Source organism: Procambarus clarkii, chromosome 73, assembly GCF_040958095.1.
Source record: "Procambarus clarkii isolate CNS0578487 chromosome 73, FALCON_Pclarkii_2.0, whole genome shotgun sequence".
Lineage (NCBI taxonomy): Eukaryota > Metazoa > Arthropoda > Malacostraca > Decapoda > Cambaridae > Procambarus > Procambarus clarkii.
Window position 1 is genome coordinate 7,036,329 of NC_091222.1, and position 20,051 is coordinate 7,056,379.

Here is a 20,051-nt window from a genome sequence, read left to right on the forward strand (position 1 = left end):
ACAAAAATTAAGCCCCATTAACACATACAAAACACCATTATAAACAATAAACATAAACAAGAACAAAAGCAAGCATAAACACACTATAAACTATAAACAACGAAACACAACAAACTAAAACCTATTTTCTTGTTAATAAAAATATAAATGGATTACATTTTAATATAAATATTATAATTATAATATTCTTACACAGAGAGTAACACACTAACGTGACAGCATCACTGAGAAAATCCCATAGGAGCAGTGGTGAACCTCGAATGGCAGGGGCTCTACCCCTGTCCACGGGGTACAGTTGGGTACAGGGGCTGTTTCCCCCCTGAACCTATGTGCTGGGTGTGAGCCGGTCGGCCGAGCGGACAGCACACTGAACTTGTGATCCTGTTGTCCCGGGTTCGATCCCGGGCGCCGGCGAGAAACAATGGGCAGAGTTTCTTTCACCCTATGCCCCTGTTACCTAGCAGTAAAATAGGTAGCTGGGTGTTAGTCAGCTGTCACGGGCTGCTTCCTGGGGGTGGATGCCTGGTCGAGGACCGGGCCGCGGGGACACTAAAAGTCCCGAAATCATCTCAAGATAACGTCATCTCAAGATATACCCAGTCACACGTTCTGAACGACTACACCACGACATGGTAAAGGGATTACAACCTGGAATTGTACTGAACCCACGAGGGTTTCCTGAGGCTTTCACTGAAGTCACGACCGTGTGCGTTGGAACACGCACCGCATAAGTTCAAACCTTCATCAGGGCTCCTTCGGATTTTCGTAAGTTCGTAAGAACGTAAAAAAGTAAGTTCTTACGTTCTTGTAAAGCTACTAGCACGCATAGTGTTTCGGGCGGGTCCCTAATCTTAATTTTCCCCGTAATACGACCCGCCAAATCGTTCAACAACCAGGTACCCATTCACTGCTGGGTGAACAGAGGCGTACAGGTAAGGATTGGCACCCAGTTAATCCTCCCCGGCCAGGATACGAACCCAGGCCAAATCGTCTGGAATAATAACAGAGCACCAGGACACCAACATGAACAATAACAGAGCACCAGGACACCCACATGAACAATAACAGAGCACCAGGACACCAACATGAACAATAACAGAGCACCAGGACACCAACATGAACAATAACAGAGCACCAGGACACCCACATGAACAATAACAGAGCACCAGGACACCAACATGAACAATAACAGAGCACCAGGACACCCACATGAACAATAACAGAGCACCAGGACACCCACATGAACAATAACAGAGCACCAGGACACCCACATGAACAATAACAGAGCACCAGGACACCAACATGAACAATAACAGAGCACCAGGACACCAACATGAACAATAACAGAGCACCAGGACACCCACATGAACAATAACAGAGCACCAGGACACCAACATGAACAATAACAGAGCACCAGGACACCCACATGAATAATAACAGAGCACCAGGACACCCACATGAACAATAACAGAGCACCAGGACACCCACATGAACAATAACAGAGCACCAGGACACCCACATGAATAACAGAGCACCAGGACACCCACATGAACAATAACAGAGCACCAGGACACCCACATGAACAATAACAGAGCACCAGGACACCCACATGAATAACAGAGCACCAGGACACCCACATGAACAATAACAGAGCACCAGGACACCAACATGAACAATAACAGAGCACCAGGACACCCACATGAACAATAACAGAGCACCAGGACACCCACATGAACAATAACAGAGCACCAGGACACCCACATGAACAATAACAGAGCACCAGGACACCCACATGAACAATAACAGAGCACCAGAACACCCACATGAACAATAACAGGACACCCACATGAACAATAACAGGACACCAACATGAACAACAACAGAGCACCAGGACACCAACATGAACAATAACAGAGCACCAGGACACCCACATGAACAATAACAGGACACCAACATGAACAACAACAGAGCACCAGGACACCAACATGAATAATAACAGAGCACCAGGACACCCACATGAACAATAACAGAGCACCAGGACACCCACATGAACAATAACAGAGCACCAGGACACCCACATGAACAATAACAGAGCACCAGGACACCAACATGAACAATAACAGAGCACCAGGACACCAACATGAACAATAACAGAGCACCAGAACACCCACATGAACAATAACAGAGCACCAGGACACCCACATGAACAATAACAGAGCACCAGGACACCCACATGAACAATAACAGAGCACCAGGACACCCACATGAACAATAACAGAGCACCAGGACACCCACATGAACAATAACAGAGCACCAGGACACCCACATGAACAATAACAGAGCACCAGGACACCCACATGAACAATAACAGAGCACCAGGACACCCACATGAACAATAACAGAGCACCAGGACACCAACATGAACAATAACAGAGCACCAGGACACCCACATGAACAATAACAGAGCACCAGGACACCCACATGAACAATAACAGAGCACCAGGACACCCACATGAATAATAACAGAGCACCAGGACACCCACATGAACAATAACAGAGCACCAGGACACCCACATGAACAATAACAGAGCACCAGGACACCCACACCATTACGACAACGTAGCACTGGGAAGGGGTCAAGATAAGGATTTGGGATGGGCCGGGGTGGGGGAGGAATGGAAACCACAAGGCGACCATTCCTCTTCCACTGTTAATGGAAAGGATAGGTTTACCAACTGGGGGCCCTCCTCTTCAGTAAACCCAAGATTGGTCCCCCTCCGCCTGGGGGCCACCTGTCGTCTGTGGACCAAAGAAGGGGTCCCCACCTGGGGCCTCCCACTGCTGTAGAGGCCGTGGGGGGTGGCGTCCATCCTGTGGTCGGGTCTGTACCACCGGGAGGAAGTAATTACGACCTTCCGGTCCCCGTGTTCCCGCCCCCCGGACACCGCTATTCTCCTGTGGCCGCCAGGGTTTTACATATTTAATTTTAATGTTTTTGCATACTCTCCTAGATGTATATATCTAGATACGTGTGTGTGTGTGTGTGTACTCACCTAGTTGTGTTTGCGGGGGTTGAGCTCTGGCTCTTTGGTCCCGCCTCTCAACCGTCAATCAACAGGTGTACAGATTCCTGAGCCTATCGGGCTCTGTCATATCTACACTTGAAACTGTGTATGGAGTCAGCCTCCACCACATCACTTCCTAATGCATTCCATTTGTCAACCACTCTGACACTAAAAAAGTTCTTTCTAATATCTCTGTGGCTCATTTGGGCACTCAGTTTCCACCTGTGTCCCCTTGTGCGTGTTCCCCTTGTGTTAAATAGACTGTCTTTATCTACCCTATCAATCCCCTTCAGAATCTTGAATGTGGTGATCATGTCCCCCCTAACTCTTCTGTCTTCCAGCGAAGTGAGGTTTAATTCCCGTAGTCTCTCCTCGTAGCTCATACCTCTCTGCTCGGGTACTAGTCTGGTGGCAAACCTTTGAACCTTTTCCAGTTTAGTCTTATCCTTGACTAGATATGGACTCCATGCTGGGGCTGCATACTCCAGGAGTGGCCTGACATATGTGGTATACAAAGTTCTGAATGATTCTTTACACAAGTTTCTGAATGCCGTTCGTATGTTGGCCAGCCTGGCATGTGCCGCTGATGTTATCCGCTTGATATGTGATGCAGGAGACAGGTCTGGCGTGATATCAACCCCCAAGTCTTTTTCCTTCTCTGACTCCTGAAGAATTTCCTCTCCCAGATGATACCTTGTATCTGGCCTCCTGCTCCCTACACCTAACTTCATTACATTACTTTTGGTTGGGTTAAACTCTAACAACCATTTGTTCAACCATTCCTTCAGCTTGTCTAGGTCTTCTTGAAGCCTCAAACAGTCCTCTTCTGTTTTAATCCTTCTCATAATTTTAGCATCGTCCGCAAACATTGAGAGAAATGAATCGATACCCTCCGGGAGATCATTTACATATATCAGAAACAAGATAGGACCGAGTACAGAGCCCTGTAGGACTCCACTGGTGACTTCACGCCAATCGGAGGTCTCACCCCTCACCGTAACTCTCTGCTTCCTACTGCTTAGATACTCCCTTATCCACTGGAGCACCTTACCAGCTACACCTGCCTGTCTCTCCAGCTTATGTACCAGCCTCTTATGCGGTACTGTGTCAAAGGCTTTCCGACAATCCAAGAAAATGCAGTCCGCCCAGCCCTCTCTTTCTTGCTTAATCTGTGTCACCTGATCGTAGAATTCTATCAAGCCTGTAAGGCAAGATTTACCCTCCCTGAACCCATGTTGGCGATTTGTCACGAAGTCCCTTCTCTCCAGATGTGTTACCAGGTTTTTTCTCACGATCTTCTCTATCACCTTGCATGGTATACAAGTCAAGGACACTGGCCTGTAGTTCAGTGCCTCTTGTCTGTCGCCCTTTTTGTATATTGGGACCACATTCGCCGTCTTCCATATTTCTGGTAGGTCTCCCGTCTCTAGTGACTTACTATACACTATGGAGAGTGGCAAGCAAAGTGCCTCTGCACACTCTTTCAGTATCCATGGTGAGATCCCATCTGGACCAACAGTCTTTCTAACATCCAGATCCAGCAGGTGTCGCTTGACCTCCTCTCTCGTAATTTCGAACTCCTCCAAGGCCGCCTGGTTTACCTCCCTTTCTCCTAGCACAGTGACCTCACCCTGTTCTATTGTGAAGACCTCCTGGAACCTCTTGTTGAGTTCCTGTGTGTGTGTGTGTGTGTGTGTGTGTGTGTGTGTGTGTGTGTGTGTGTGTGTGTGTGTGTGTGTGTGTGTGTGTGTGTGTGTGTGTGTGTCCATAAAATAAGTGGTTGACGAAAGCTAAAACAAACCACTAAACGCAACATGCGTGGCTTGACAGACAAATCCTCTAACATTACCGCAAAGTAACATTACCATAAATACCATTACTTTGCAATTGTGGGGACCCATGGACTCCAAAAAGAGAATGTAAGGCATTCAGAGAAGACCTGACATTGTATGTTTACAACCCCTCTCTCACCTGGAGAGAAAATACATTAGAATTCACTCTCACCACGCCTCAAACCATAACCCAAAACTAGTCTGGTTCTACCCTCGTCCTCACAAATACAACACACACCTTCCCAATCAACTCAAACAACATAATATAACAATACAATTTACAATCATATTTCCACAAACTATTCCTTGACTGAAAGGAAAAAAAAAAAGAGTGCGTTTACAACCCATGTTTTTGTAATTACATTTTGTGACGTAAAATCCGATTCTCTGAGCGCTGGCCATAAACACACACGCCCCTTTTTCATCCCTCAAAAATGCGTACATCGGAAACTGAAAAAAGGGGTCAAATGCAATTGAAAAAATATATATATATTTGAGGCCGATTAATCCACACGAAACCGATATTGGCCAGAGGAGGAACGTGGCTGATAACATAGGTGTAAGTTTACAAACACGCGCCCGCACACACACACACACACACACACACACAAACACACACACACACACACACACACACACACATGCCTACGTGAGACCCGTCTTAGAGTATGCCGCGCCATCATGGAGCCCCCACCTGAAGAAACACATAAAGAAACTGGAGAAGGTTCAGAGGTTTGCGACGAGGCTTGTCCCAGAGCTACGAGGGATGGGATATGAAGAGCGGCTGAAGGAACTGAACCTTACGACACTAGAGAAAAGAAGGGAGAGAGGAGATATGATAGGGACATATAAAATACTCAGGGGAATTGACAAAGTGGAAATAGATCAAATGTTCACACGTAATAATAACAGAACGAGGGGACATGGGTGGAAACTGGAAACTCAGATGAGTCACAGAGATGTTAGGAAGTTTTCTTTTAGCGTGAGAGTAGTAGAAAAATGGAATGCACTTGGGGAACAGGTTGTGGAAGCAAATACTATTCATACTTTTAAAACTAGGTATGATAGGGAAATGGGACAGGAGTCATTGCTGTAAACAACCGATAGCTAGAAAGGCGGGATCCAAGAGTCAATGCTCGATCCTGCAAGCACATATAGGTGAGTACATATAGGTGAGTACACACACACACACACACACACACACACACAAGCTAAAAGCTTTTGCTACACTGGCAAAAGTTAGAACATCATTCAGAAACCTAAGTAAGGAGGCATTTAGGGCGCTTTACACTGCCTACGTGAGGCCACAACAGGCTACGTGAGGTAAACAACCGATGCTCGAAAGGCGGGATCCAAGAGTCAATGCTCGATCCTGCAGACACAACTAGGTGAGTACAACTAGGTGAGTACACACACACACACGTTAGAAGGAACTTTTTCAGTGTCAGAGTAGTTAACGGATGGAATGCATTAGGCAGTGATGTGGTGGAGGCTGACTCCATACACAGTTTCAAATATAGATATGATAGCTGCACACCTGTTGATTGACAGTTGAGAAGCGGGACCAAAGAGCCGAAGCTCAACCCCCGCAAGTACAACTACGTGAGCACACTCACACACTCTTATAAAATACTCAGGGGGGAATTGATAGAGCGGAAATAGAAAAAATGTTCACACTGAATACTAACAACATGGATGTAAGAGATGTTAGGAAGAATTCATTTAGAGTAGTGACAAAATAGAATGAATTAAAGGAGCAGGTTTTGGAAGCAAACTCTGTTCATAAATTCAAAAGTGGATATGATAGGGCAATAGGACAGGAGCCATTGCTTTAGACAACGGATGGTTACAAAGGCGGGGTCCAAGAGCTTATGCTTGATCCTGCAAATTAGAAAATATTCCTCTTTGTATACACAGACTTCCCGTTTTCTTTGTCCATGCATGCGGTCAGCTTCCAGGTTTGGAGACCAGGGGGGACGATCCTCATCAGAGTGTTTTTTATATATCAATTAAAAACTTTCGCGCCAAATTAGACTATAAATGAAAGTTTATGCTAAAAGTTTTTATACTTTGTTTTCTGTGATGTGCGCATGTTAAACTAGTTTTAGTGGTTGGAAAAACAAGGTTTATGACGGTAATTGTGCCTTGTCAGCTTCCCTGCCCTCCCCCCCCCCCCCAGCACACACACGCACACACAGGGATGGAAAGGAGTCGACTGCTAGCAGCCGTGGAGTGAGGACGTTTACCGACCCTCCGTGGCTGTTGGAGTTGTTTGCTGTTTTGGTCGCCAGGTGGTGTGGGCGTCTCTGCCCTACCAGTTTTGTTGCCTGCCTGGCTGCGTTGACGTGGCAGTCCTGACATGAGAACAGCCACTACTCCATCAACCGGGATAATTTTTTAGCAAGAGGAGGAGGAGAAGAATGGCTAAAAATGACCAGACTCTACCACCAACTCGGTCAAATGCTAGAGAGGGCGCAAACACAGTGGCCTCCTTACCAGAGCCTCAGATATTAACACCAATTAAAGCATCCAGCACTTCCACTAACACGATAACATCATTTATATTTGCCAACATCCAGTGTATAAAAACACGCAAATCCAACAAAGTTCATTTTATAGATGGTCTCCTTCATGAGGCAAATGCAGTGTTTGCAGCCCTAACGGAAATTCACACAAAGGACTACCTTGATGGTGAAATATGGATCTCAGAATACAATCTCTTCAGATGTGATAGGAAACACCGGCTTCAGGGTGGGGTCAGCCTCTACATCAAAGACACACTCATCTGTACTGAGCTGCTAAACACCTCAAATGATATGGTGGAAGTGCTGATAGTCAAAATAGATATCCTAAATGTAGCTGTTGTCCTTGTATATAAGTCACCAGAGGCAAACCCTCAACAGTTCAAAGACCAACTAATGAAAATAGAACACTGCTTGGAAAACCTCACAAATCCAGCTCCGAACATCATCCTGCTTGGGGACTTCAATCTACGGCACCTGAAATGGAAGCACCTGGTTAATACAGTAATATCAGAAAGAATACCGGGAAGTAGCCTAAATGAGCAGGCACATGCAAATGACCTGCTACGGATGTGCGATAGGTTTGCCTTAAACCAGCAAATAGTAGAACCAACTAGGAAGGAGAACATGCTGGACCTCATTTTCACTAATAATGATGAGTTGATCGGGAACATAATGATTACAAATACCTGTTACTCAGATCACAACTTAATTGAAGTTCTGACAACCATGGGGAATGGACCTTCAAAACCAGTCCAGATTCCCGGTGGAGGAGATTTCAGCAAATTCAACTTCAATAATAAACGGATAAACTGGGAGCAAATAAACCAGGACTTCACAGAAATAAACTGGACAGAAGAGCTAGGAAATGCAAATCTGAACCAGTGCCTGGAAAAAATAAGCTCAGTAGCACTAGAAATATGTTCAAACCGCATACCTCTAAGAAAAAAGAGAAAGAAATGCAGATTGGAACGGGAACGTCGTTCCCTATATAGGCGAAGAAAACGAATCGCGGAACAACTTGAGAGTCGCACCCTATCTCAAGAACGGCGAAGAAGGTTAGGTAGAGAAATAGAAACAATTGAACTCAAGCTACAAGAATCATACAAAACCCAGGAGAGACAAAGAGAGCAAAAGGCCATCAGTGAAATAGAGAGAAATCCGAAATATTTTTTCTCCTATGCAAAATCAAGATCAAAAACCACATCTAGTATCGGGCCCCTGCGAAAGGGAGATGGAACTTTCACAGATGACAACAAAGAAATGAGCGAGTTACTGAGGAAGCAGTACGACTCCGTTTTCAGTGAGCCATTAAATGCACTAAAGATTGATAACCCAAATTAATTTTTCATGGATATGATACCAACATCAAATCATATATCAGACGTCGCCCTATCCCCATTAGATTTTGAAGAAGCCATAAACAGTATGCCTATGCACTCTGCACCAGGCCCGGATTCTTGGAACTCCATATTCATCAAGAACTGTAAAAAACCACTATCGCAGGCCCTTCACATCCTGTGGAGACAAAGCCTAGATACTGGCGTTATCCCTGACATACTAAAAACAGCAGAGATAGCACCACTCCATAAAGGAGGAAATAAGGCAAAGGCAAAAAATTACAGACCGATAGCACTAACATCGCACATCATAAAAATTTTTGAGAGAGTGCTAAGAAGTAAGATCACAAAATACATGGAATCACAGCATCTCCATAACCCCGGACAACATGGTTTCAGAACAGGGCGCTCTTGCCTGTCGCAGTTGCTGGACCACTATGATATGGCATTAGATGCTATGGAAGACAAACAAAACGCTGATGTAATTTACACACATTTCGCAAAAGCTTTTGATAAATGTGACCATGGTGTTATTGCACATAAAATGCGTTCAAAAGGAATTACCGGGAAAATAGGCAGATGGATCTACAATTTCCTGACTGACAGAACCCAATGTGTAATAGTCAACAAAATAAAATCCAGCCCATCAACCGTGAAGAGCTCAGTCCCCCAGGGTACTGTGCTTGCTCCAGTACTTTTTCTCATCCTCATATCGGACATAGACCAGAACACAACCTATAGCACTGTATCATCCTTTGCAGATGACACTAGGATTTTCATGAGAGTTGGCAACATAGAGGACACGGCAAACCTCCAATCAGATGTAGATCAGGTCTTTCTATGGGCTACAGAAAATAATATGGTGTTCAACGAGGATAAGTTTCAGCTCATGCGCTACGGAAAAATTGAAAATATAAAAACAGAAACCACGTACAAAACTCAGGCAAATCATAACATAGAACGAAAAGGCAATGTAAAGGACCTGGGTGTACTCATGTCGGAAGACCTTACCTTTAAAGAACACAATAAAGTAGCCGTCACAACTGCAAGAAAAATGACAGGTTGGATAACAAGAACTTTTCACACTAGAGATGTTATACCGATGATGTTACTTTTCAAAACGCTTGTGCTCTCTAGAGTGGAGTACTGCTGCACAATGACAGCCCCTTTCAAAGCTGGAGAAATTGCTGACCTAGAGAGCGTGCAGAGATCCTTTACTGCTAGAATCCACTCAGTAAAACATCTAAATTACTGGGACCGACTAAAGAGCCTAAATCTGTACTCCCTTGAGCGCAGGCGGGAGAGATACATAATAATTTACACGTGGAAAATAATTGAGGGGCTGGTCCCAAACCTGCACACAGAAATAACACCACATGAGACCAGAAGACATGGCAGGATGTGCAGAATACCCCCGTTGAAAAGCAGAGGTGCAACAGGTACTCTGAAAGAGAACTCTATCAACATCAGAGGCCCGAGACTGTTCAACACGCTTCCACTACACATAAGGGGCATAACTGGCAAACCCCTCACAGTGTTCAAGAGAGAACTGGATAAGCACCTCCAAAGGATACCTGATCAACCAGGCTGTGACTCATACGTCAGGCTGCGAGCAGCCGCGTCTAACAGCCTGGTTGATCAATCCAGCAACCAGGAGGCCTGGTCGACGACCAGGCCGCGGGGACACTAAGCCCCGGAAGCACCTCAAGGTAGGGGGCCATCTTCCTCCTATTCAGCGTGTGAACTCCGTGGGCCTGGAGTTCACTTGTAAGGCTGGTTATCCGACCATCGAGATGGTGATGTGTGACATGCTTCGTGTCCCGGTGGAAGCTGTTTACGGTGTGGAGCTAGTTACGGCCCACCGGGTTGTTATTAAGTTTGTGAGGGAGGAGGAGTACCGGGACTTCCTCCGTCGGTACGGGGGGCGTACGTTGCCGTTGCCAGACGATGCCGGCTCTGTGGTGATTTCGGACCGCAGTGGTGCCCTGACTTATGTCAGTATCCATGGTGCGCCCCTGGAGTTCCCTGATGACCTCCTCCGGCGTTACTTCGGGGGGTTTGGTACTGTTGTCAGCGTGCGGGTGAACACGCTCTCCTCGGGGCGGTATGCTGGGAGGCGTACAAACATTCGCACGTTGGGGATGCGCCTGCGGTCGGATATACCTTCTTCTGTCCGGCTTATGGGATACTACGTCCGGGTGTATTATGCCCGGCAGCCTCGTACCTGTTTCCGGTGTGGCCTGTTGGGGCATCAGGCTGCCGGGTGCTCTGAGGCCCCTGCTGCTCCTGTCAACTTGTTCCGCGACGAGGATTTCCCGCCGCTCCCTCTGGCGGCAGTCTCTGGTGATGTTGATGAGGTGGTGCGCGTCCCGTCTGCTGCTGCAGCTTCCCCGGCGGCGCCTGCCGTTCCTCCTCCGGTTGTTGCCGTCCCTCCTCCGGTTGTTGCCGTCCCTCCTCCGGTTGTTGCCGTCCCTCCTCCGGTTCTTGAGGTACCGTCGGTTGGTCTGCCTGATCCTGTCGCTGTCCCAGCTGCTCCCGTGGGCCTTCCTGAAGCTCCCTGTGTGACGTCGCTGTCTTCTCCCTCGTCTTCTGATGCTGCGCCTGGCCCTGTGTCCGTGACTCGGGTCCTGGATGTGCTTGGTGCTGGGGTGGCTGCAGAGCCTCCTGCTGTGGGTGGCCCGGTTCCCCCTGTGGTAGAGGCTGCTGCCGTCCTGGCGTCGGTTCCTTCGGCTCGTGGTACCCGTGTTTCTGGGTCACTTACCGGCTCTGACGATATCCGGCCGGTGCCCAAACGTTCCCGGCGTGCGTCTTCTTCCTGGGCCGACGTTGGTGACTTCAGTGACTGTGGGGCTTCGGGTGTTGACAGTGTGGATACGGATGCGTCGATGTCTCCGCGGTTCGTGGTGGTGGAGGTCCATGTGCCTGCCGGTGCTGGTGCCTGTGTCTCGGACGTGCCTTCGGTTCTTTCTCCGCCGGGGGACTCCACAGTGGGGGGTGGTGGCTTCCGCTGCCAGGGGTGGTGTGGACTCTGGTGCTGGGCGTGGCCTGGTGATGACGTTACGGAAGGATGCGCGCCGTCCGGGTTCCCTGCTGTCGTCTGGTGGTGTGCCCGGGGCCGCGAGTACCCCTGTGGTGCGGGTGCGCGTTGGGGCCCTGGGGGACGTGTTGCCGGCGTCTGTGATGCCACCTTGTCGAAGATTGCCGAGTTACTGCTGTCTGACGGACCGGAGTGCTTTCGTGGGGGGCAAGTTCCCTTCCTGTGGGGGCGAGTGGCGACTTCTCGCCTCATGAGTTCTACCATCTGGGTCCCCAGTTTGCAGGTGTTTGTTGCCCCGGTTCCGGATGTTATGGCGTCCCCGGTGGATGGACGAGACCCATGGCAATGGGTGCTCTGGGAGGCGTTCAATGTAAGGTTCCCGCGGGCCAAGTTCCCGGGCAAGTTTGTGCTCTGATTTCTTGTGTATTTGCTCTGACATGCTGTGTGCCCTTCTGGCTGTTTGTTTGCCCTGTTCTATTATGTGCTTCTGCCTCTCCCTTTGTGCGTAGCTTTGCCGTGTGGCATATTAGTTCCTAGTGCTTGGCGTCACTCGTTTCGCGTTTTGGCTTGGCATTTCGCCTTTTCTGGCTTTGCGATTCACCCTTCACGGGTACGCCGGGGCGCATCCGATCCCACGATCATCGTCGCCCCTAACTCAACAACAACAACAACAACAGGGATGGAAACAGCTTTGGGAGTGTAGACCTCAGGGCCCATGTTGGATTGCTAGTCGTGGCAGAAACAAATAGGCCTAGTTTCTGACACCTGAAGATAATAACAGGTTAAACGCCTCGTTAGTTGGGCCGACGTCACACTTAGGTACTTAGATTACTTCAATTGTGGCAGTTGAACGTGGTAGACATGTACACCTACCCTCCCCCCCATGTACACCTGGCCCCATGTACACCTGGCCCCCATGTACACCTGGCCCCATGTACACCTGGCCCCATGTACACCTGGCCCCCATGTACACCTGGCCCCATGTACACCTACCCCCATGTACACCTGGTCCCATGTACACCTGGCCCCATGTACACCTGGCCCCATGTACACCTGGCCCCCATGTACACCTGCCCCATGTACACATGGCCTCATGTACACCAACCCCCAATGTACACCTACCCCTCATGTACACCTGCCCTCCATGTACACCTACCCCATGTACTCCTACCCCCATGTACACCTACCCCCCATGTACACCTGCCCCCATGTACACCTACCCCCCATGTACACCTGCCCCCAATGTACACCTACCCCTCATGTACACCTGACCCCATGTACACCTGCCCCCCATGTGCACCAACCCCCAATGTACACCTGACCCCATGTACACCTGGCCCCATGTACACCTACCCCCATGTACACCTGGTCCCATGTACACCTGGCCCCATGTACACCTGCCCCCATGTACACCTACCCCCCATGTACACCTGCCCCAATGTACACCTACCCCTCATGTACACCTGACCCCATGTACACCTGCCCCCCATGTGCACCAACCCCCAATGTACACCTGACCCCATGTACACCTGGCCCCATGTACACCTAGCCCCATGTACACCTACCCCTCATGTACACCTACCCCTCATGTACACCTGCCCCCCATGTGCACCTGGCCTCATGTACACCTGCCCTCATGTACACCTGGCCCCCATGTACACCTGGCCCCATGTGCACCTGGCCCCCATGTACACCTGCCCCCATGTACACCTGGCCCATGTACATCTACCCACCATGTACACCTACCCACCATGTACACCTGGCCCCATGTACACCTGGCCCCATGTACACCTGGCCCCCATGTACAACTGGCCCCATGTACACCTGGCCCCCATGTACAACTGGCCCCATGTACACCTGGCCCCATGTACACCTAGTCCCATGTACACCTGGCCCCCATGTACACCTGGCCCCCATTTACACTTGGCCCCATGTACACCTGGCCCCCATGTACAACTGGCCCCATGTACACCTGGCCCCCATGTACACCTGGCCCCCATGTACAACTGGCCCCATGTACACCTGGCCCCCATGTACAACTGGCCCCATGTACACCTGGCCCCATGTACACCTGGCCCCCATGTACACCTGCCCCCATGTACACCTGGCCCCCATGTACACCTGGCCACCATGTACACCTGCCCCCCATGTACACCTGGCCCTATGTACACCTGCCCCCATGTACAACTGGCCCCATGTACACCTGGCCCCCATGTACACCTGGCCCCCCATGTACACCTGCCTCCCATGTACACCTGGCCCCATGTACACCTGGCCCCCATGTACACCTGCCCCCATGTACACCTGGCCCCCATGTACACCTGGCCCCCATGTACACCTGCCCCCCATGTACACCTGGCCCCATGTACACCTGTCCCCATGTACAACTGGCCCCATGTACACCTGGCCCCCATGTACACCTGGCCCCCATGTACACCTGGCCCCATGTACGCCTGGCCCCCATGTACACCTGGCTCCCATTTACACTTGGCCCCATGTACACCTGGCCCCATGTATAACTGGCCCCATGTACACCTGGCCCCCATGTACACCTGGCCCCCATGTACACCTGGCCCCCATGTACACCTGCCCCCCATGTACACCTGGCCCCATGTACACCTGCCCCCATCTACAACTGGCCCCATGTACACCTGGCCCCCATGTACACCTGGCCCCCATGTACACCTGCCCCCCATGTACACCTGGCCCTATGTACACCTGCCCCCATGTACAACTGGCCCCATGTACACCTGGCCCCCATGTACACCTGGCCCCCATGTACACCTGCCCCCCATGTACACCTGGCCCCATGTACACCTGGCCCCCATGTACACCTGCCCCCATGTACACCTGGCCCCCATGTACACCTGGCCCCCATGTACACCTGCCCCCATGTATACCTGGCCCCCATGTACACCTGTCCCCATGTACAACTGGCCCCATGTACACCTGGCCCCCATGTACACCTGGCCCCCATGTACACCTGGCCCCATGTACGCCTGGCCCCCATGTACACCTGGCTCCCATTTACACTTGGCCCCATGTACACCTGGCCTCCATGTACAACTGGCCCCATGTACACCTGCCCCCATGTACACCTGGCCCCATGTACACCTGCCCCCATGTACAACTGGCCCCATGTACACCTGGCCCCCATGTACACCTGCCCCCCATGTACACCTGGCCCTATGTACACCTGCCCCCATGTACAACTGGCCCCATGTACACCTGGCCCCCATGTACACCTGCCCCCCCATGTACACCTGGCCCCCATGTACACATGTCCCCATGTACAACTGGCCCCATGTACACCTGGCCCCCTGAAGGATGTAACCTCCAATCAACGTACCCAGGTGTGACGTCGACCAAGCTGACGAGGCGTTTGACCTGTAAACAGAGAGGCTTCATGAAAATATAATTAATAATAATAATAATAACAATACTATCAGATATTATATTAGAAGAAGAAGAAGAATGGAAATAATCGCACAAAACACTATTGTGTGGGAGTCAAAATAATGCTAAAAAAAATGGTCGCTTGGTGCGGTAGCAGAGAGACAGATAATCCAATAATAATGCAATTGACACTCGCCTCTGTGACCTGGAGTGTGTTCCAGCGGCCACACCAAATCTGATTGGGGCGATTAACTATTCCGAGAGTCAGCTGATTGATAGAACAGGTGGTGGAGCATCAACTTTGATCTTGCTTGATTAGCCCCCGGGTCGATAGGAGGGGATGTACGTATATGGTAGAGGTTGTGTGGGTGTGTGTCTGTGGGGGCACTTGTGTGTGTGTCTGTGGGGCACTTGTGTGTGTGTCTGTGGGGCACTTGTGTGTGTGTCTGTGGGGCACTTGTGTGTGTGTCTGTGGGCCACTTGTGTGTGTGTCTGTGGGGCACTTGTGTGCGTGTCTGTGGGGCACTTGTGTGCGTGTCTGTGGGGCACTTGTGTGTGTGTCTGTGGGGCACTTGTGTGTGTGTCTGTGGGGCACTTGTGTGCGTGTCTGTGGGGCACTTGTGTGTGTGTGTCTGTGGGGCACTTGTGTGTGTGTCTGTGGGGCACTTGTGTGTGTGTGTCTGTGGGGCACTTGTGTGTGTGTCTGTGGGGCACTTGTGTGCGTGTCTGTGGGGCACTTGTGTGTGTGTGTCTGTGGGGCACTTGTGTGTGTGTCTGTGGGGCACTTGTGTGTGTGTGTCTGTGGGGCACTTGTGTGTGTGTCTGTGGGGCACTTGTGTGCGTGTCTGTGGGACACTTGTGTGTGTGTGTCTGTGGGGCACTTGTGTGTGTGTCTGTGGGGCACTTGTGTGTGTGTGTCTGTGGGGCACTTGTGTGTGTGTCTGTGGGCCACTTGTGTGCGTGTCTGTGGGGCACTTGTGTGTGTGTGTCTGTGGGGCACCTCTGTGTGTGTGTCTGTGGGGCACTTGTGTGTGTGTCTGTGGGGCACTTGTGTGTGTGTCTGTGGGGCACTTGTGTGCGTGTCTGTGGGGCACTTGTGTGTGTGTGTCTGTGGGGCACTTGTGTGTGTGTCTGTGGGGCACTTGTGTGTGTGTCTGTGGGGCACTTGTGTGTGTGTGTCTGTGGGGCACTTGTGTGTGTGTGTCTGTGGGGCACTTGTGTGTGTGTCTGTGGGGCACTTGTGTGTGTGTCTGTGGGGCACTTGTGTGTGTGTCTGTGGGGCACTTGTGTGTGTGTCTGTGGGCCACTTGTGTGTGTGTCTGTGGGCCACTTGTGTGTGTGTGTCTGTGGGGCACTTTTGTGCGTGTCTGTGGGGCACTTGTGTGTGTGTGTCTGTGGGGCACTTGTGTGTGTGTCTGTGGGGCACTTGTGTGTGTGTGTCTGTGGGGCACTTGTGTGTGTGTGTCTGTGGGGAACTTGTGTGTGTGTGTCTGTGGGGCACTTGTGTGTGTGTCTGTGGGGCACTTGTGTGTGTGTCTGTGGGCCACTTGTGTGTGTGTCTGTGGGGCACTTGTGTGTGTGTCTGTGGGCCACTTGTGTGTGTGTCTGTAGGGCACTTGTGTGCGTGTCTGTGGGGCACTTGTGTGTGTGTGTGTCTGTGGGGCACTTGTGTGTGTGTCTGTGGGGCACTTGTGTGTGTGTCTGTGGGGCACTTGTGTGTGTGTCTGTGGGCCACTTGTGTGTGTGTCTGTGGGACACTTGTGTGTGTGTCTGTGGGCCACTTGTGTGTGTGTCTGTGGGGCACTTGTGTGTGTCTGTGGGGCACTTGTGTGTGTGTCTGTGGGGCACTTGTGTGTGTGTCGGTGGGGCACTTGTGTGTGTGTCTGTGGGGCACTTGTGTGTGTGTCTGTGGGCCACTTGTGTGTGTGTCTGTGGGGCACTTGTCTGCGTGTCTGTGGGGCACTTGTGTGTGTGTCTGTGGGCCACTTGTGTGTGTGTCTGTGGGGCACTTGTGTGTGTGTCTGTGGGCCACTTGTGTGTGTGTCTTTGGGGCACTTGTCTGCGTGTCTGTGGGGCTCTTGAGTGTGTGTCTATGGGGCGCTTGATTGCGTGTGTCTGTGGGGCTCTTGATTGCGTGTGTCTGTTGCGCTCTTGAGTGCGTGTGTCTGTGGGGCGCTTGAGTGCGTGTGTCTGTGGGGCGCTTGAGTGCGTGTGTCTGAGGGGCTCTTGATTGCGTGTGTCTGTTGCGCTCTTGAGTGCGTGTGTCTGTGGGGCGCTTGAGTGCGTGTGTCTGTGGGGCGCTTGAGTGCGTGTGTCTGTGGAGCACTTGAGTGCGTGTGTCTGTGGGGCGCTTGAGTGCGTTTGTCTGTGGGGCGCTTGAGTGCGTGTGTCTGTGGGACACTTGAGTGCGTGTGTCTGTGGGGTGCTTGAGTGCGTGTGCTCGTGTCTGTAAGCGTTATAGCAACATCTTTTCCTTAGAGTACTTCCTTGAAGCCTCGAAGAAAGCTTCAGAGACTACTCAGAAGCCAAGAAAAGCCTCAGAGAGTACTCGGAAGCCAAGGAAAGCTTTAGAGAGTACTCAGAAGCCAAGCAAAGCTTTAGAGAGTACTCAGAAGCCAAGCAAAGCTTCAGAAAGTACTCAGAAGCCAAGAAAAGCTTCAGAGAGTACTCAGAAGCCAAGGAAAGCTTTAGAGAGTACTCAGAAGCCAACCAAAGCTTCAGAAAGTACTCAGAAGTCAAGAAAAGCTTCAGAGAGTACTCAGAAGCCAAGCAAAGCTTCAGAGAATACTCTGAAGCCAATTAAAGCTTCAGAGAGTACTCAGAAGCCAAGGAAAGCTTCAGAGAGTACTCAGAAGCCAAGGAAAGCTTCAGAGAGTACTCAGAAGCCACGGAACGAACTGAAGATTATATCATTAATACCTGGAGAAAAGTTTGAGTATACCTTAAGTATACCTGGAGTGTCCCTTGAGTATACCTGGAGTGGGTTCTGACAGTTCCTTTACTCTCCAAGCCCAGGCTGGGGGCCAGGGTATGCTTGTGGGGAGCTTGATCACACACACTGTTGCTTCCAGCCAACTGGAAAATTATATACAAAATATATATTGGATATCAATTTATGCGAAAGAGGAGTAAAGTGAGGCAATTATGAGGAGAGAGGTAAGGTGAGGTAATTATGAGAAGGTAAGGTGAGGCAATTATGAGGAGAAAGCACTTAGCATTATGAGTTTATAAGACTTTGAAGGGATATGTGGACAAGATGCTGGGATATGAGGGCCAGGAGCTGGGATATGAGGACAAGGAGCTGGGATATGAGGACAAGGAGCTGGGATATGAGGGCAAGGAGCTGAGATATGAAGACAAGGAGCTGGGATATGAGGGCAAGGAGCTGGGATATGAGGGCCAGGAACTGGGATATGAGGGCAAGGAGCTGGGATATGAGGACAAGGAGCTGGGATATGAGGGCAAGGAGCTGGGATATGAAGACAAGTAGCTGGGATATGAGGGCAAGGAGCTGGGATATGAGGGCCAGGAGCTGGGATATGAGGACAAGGAGCTGGGATATGAGGACAAGGAGCTGGGATATGAGGACAAGGAGCTGGGATATGAGGACAAGGAGCTGGGATATGAGGACAAGGAGCTGGGGTATGAGGACAAGAAGCTGGGAAATTAGGACCAGGAGCTGGGATATGAGGACAAGGAGCTGGGATATGAGGACAAGGAGCTGGGAAATTAGGACAAGGAGCTGGGATATGAGGGCAAGGAGCTGGGATATGAAGACAAGGAACTGGGATATGAGGACAAGGAGCTGGGATATGAGGACAAGGAGCTGGGATATGAGGACAAGGAGCTGGGATATGAAGACAAGGAGCTAAGATATGAGGGCAAGGAGCTGGGATATGAGGGCCAGGAGCTGGGATATGAGGACAAGGAGCTGGGGTATGAGGACAAGAAGCTGTGATATGAAGACAAGGAGCTGGGATATGAGGACAAAGAGCTGGGAAATTAGGACAAGGAGCTGGGATATGAGGACAAGGAGCTGGGATATGAGGACAAGGAGCTGGGAAATTAGGACAAGGAGCTGGGATATGAGGCTAGAGTGAATGAACGGCACCCAATCACCATATGACCTTAGGGGATCGAACGCCGACCCTGCAATAATCGAAAGGGTTATAATCATTTTGGATTATAATTATTATACGAAATAATCATTTTAGCGTTGATTTTAATTCACGCTTCCAAGCCAACTCAATTTCAGCCATTTCCAAATCTGCGATTTTTTCCGAGCGCGCTAATCTCTCATCTCTTACCATTCCAAACGATGTCTTTTTCGTCAAACTTTTTTTTTTCCCAATAATCGATAAAAGATAATAAAAAAAGTCTTTGATACCCTGAGTTGGAGAGTGTTGCCACCCCGTGATCTTCATAATTACTAATTATAGCAATTCTGCATTAGGTTACATTATATATAATTTAGATATTGATCAATTAGTGTCTAATAATCATGTCATTGAGTTCACCTACTCTTTTTTTTTAAATTATTTGTGTATTTTTTTGTTAGATTATGGAGCAATTTTTGGGCTGGTGTTGCCATATGAGGGTCAAGGGCTGTTTTATATTCACTCTGACGTGAGTAATTATGACTCATTGATGTTCATAAGTTGTTTTTTTTATCATGTTTTCTGCACTTTTTTGTTGCTATTATAAAGTTGGAGTTTTGCTTTTGTTGTCGATGTTACTCTAGTGACGTTAAAATTATATTTGAGAATGAATAACTCTTTGTGTGTTGAATGAGTGTTTTGCATTTTTTTCCATATCACTTGAATAAAGATGAATGAAAGTGGTTATATTTTGTGTTTATT

At 49.6% G+C, this 20,051-nt stretch overlaps 1 protein-coding gene across 1 annotated transcript in view; it reads left to right on the plus strand.

Moving 5' to 3' along the window:
* The window catches only part of LOC123748530 (uncharacterized), a 61,016-nt gene that overhangs the window by 34,311 nt on the left and 6,654 nt on the right, over positions 1-20,051 (plus strand). Inside the window, exon 4 of the mRNA XM_069312753.1 lies at positions 17,671-18,121. Within this exon, the coding sequence (XP_069168854.1) occupies positions 17,671-18,121 (451 nt within the window). The remainder of the gene's footprint in view (positions 1-17,670; positions 18,122-20,051) is intronic.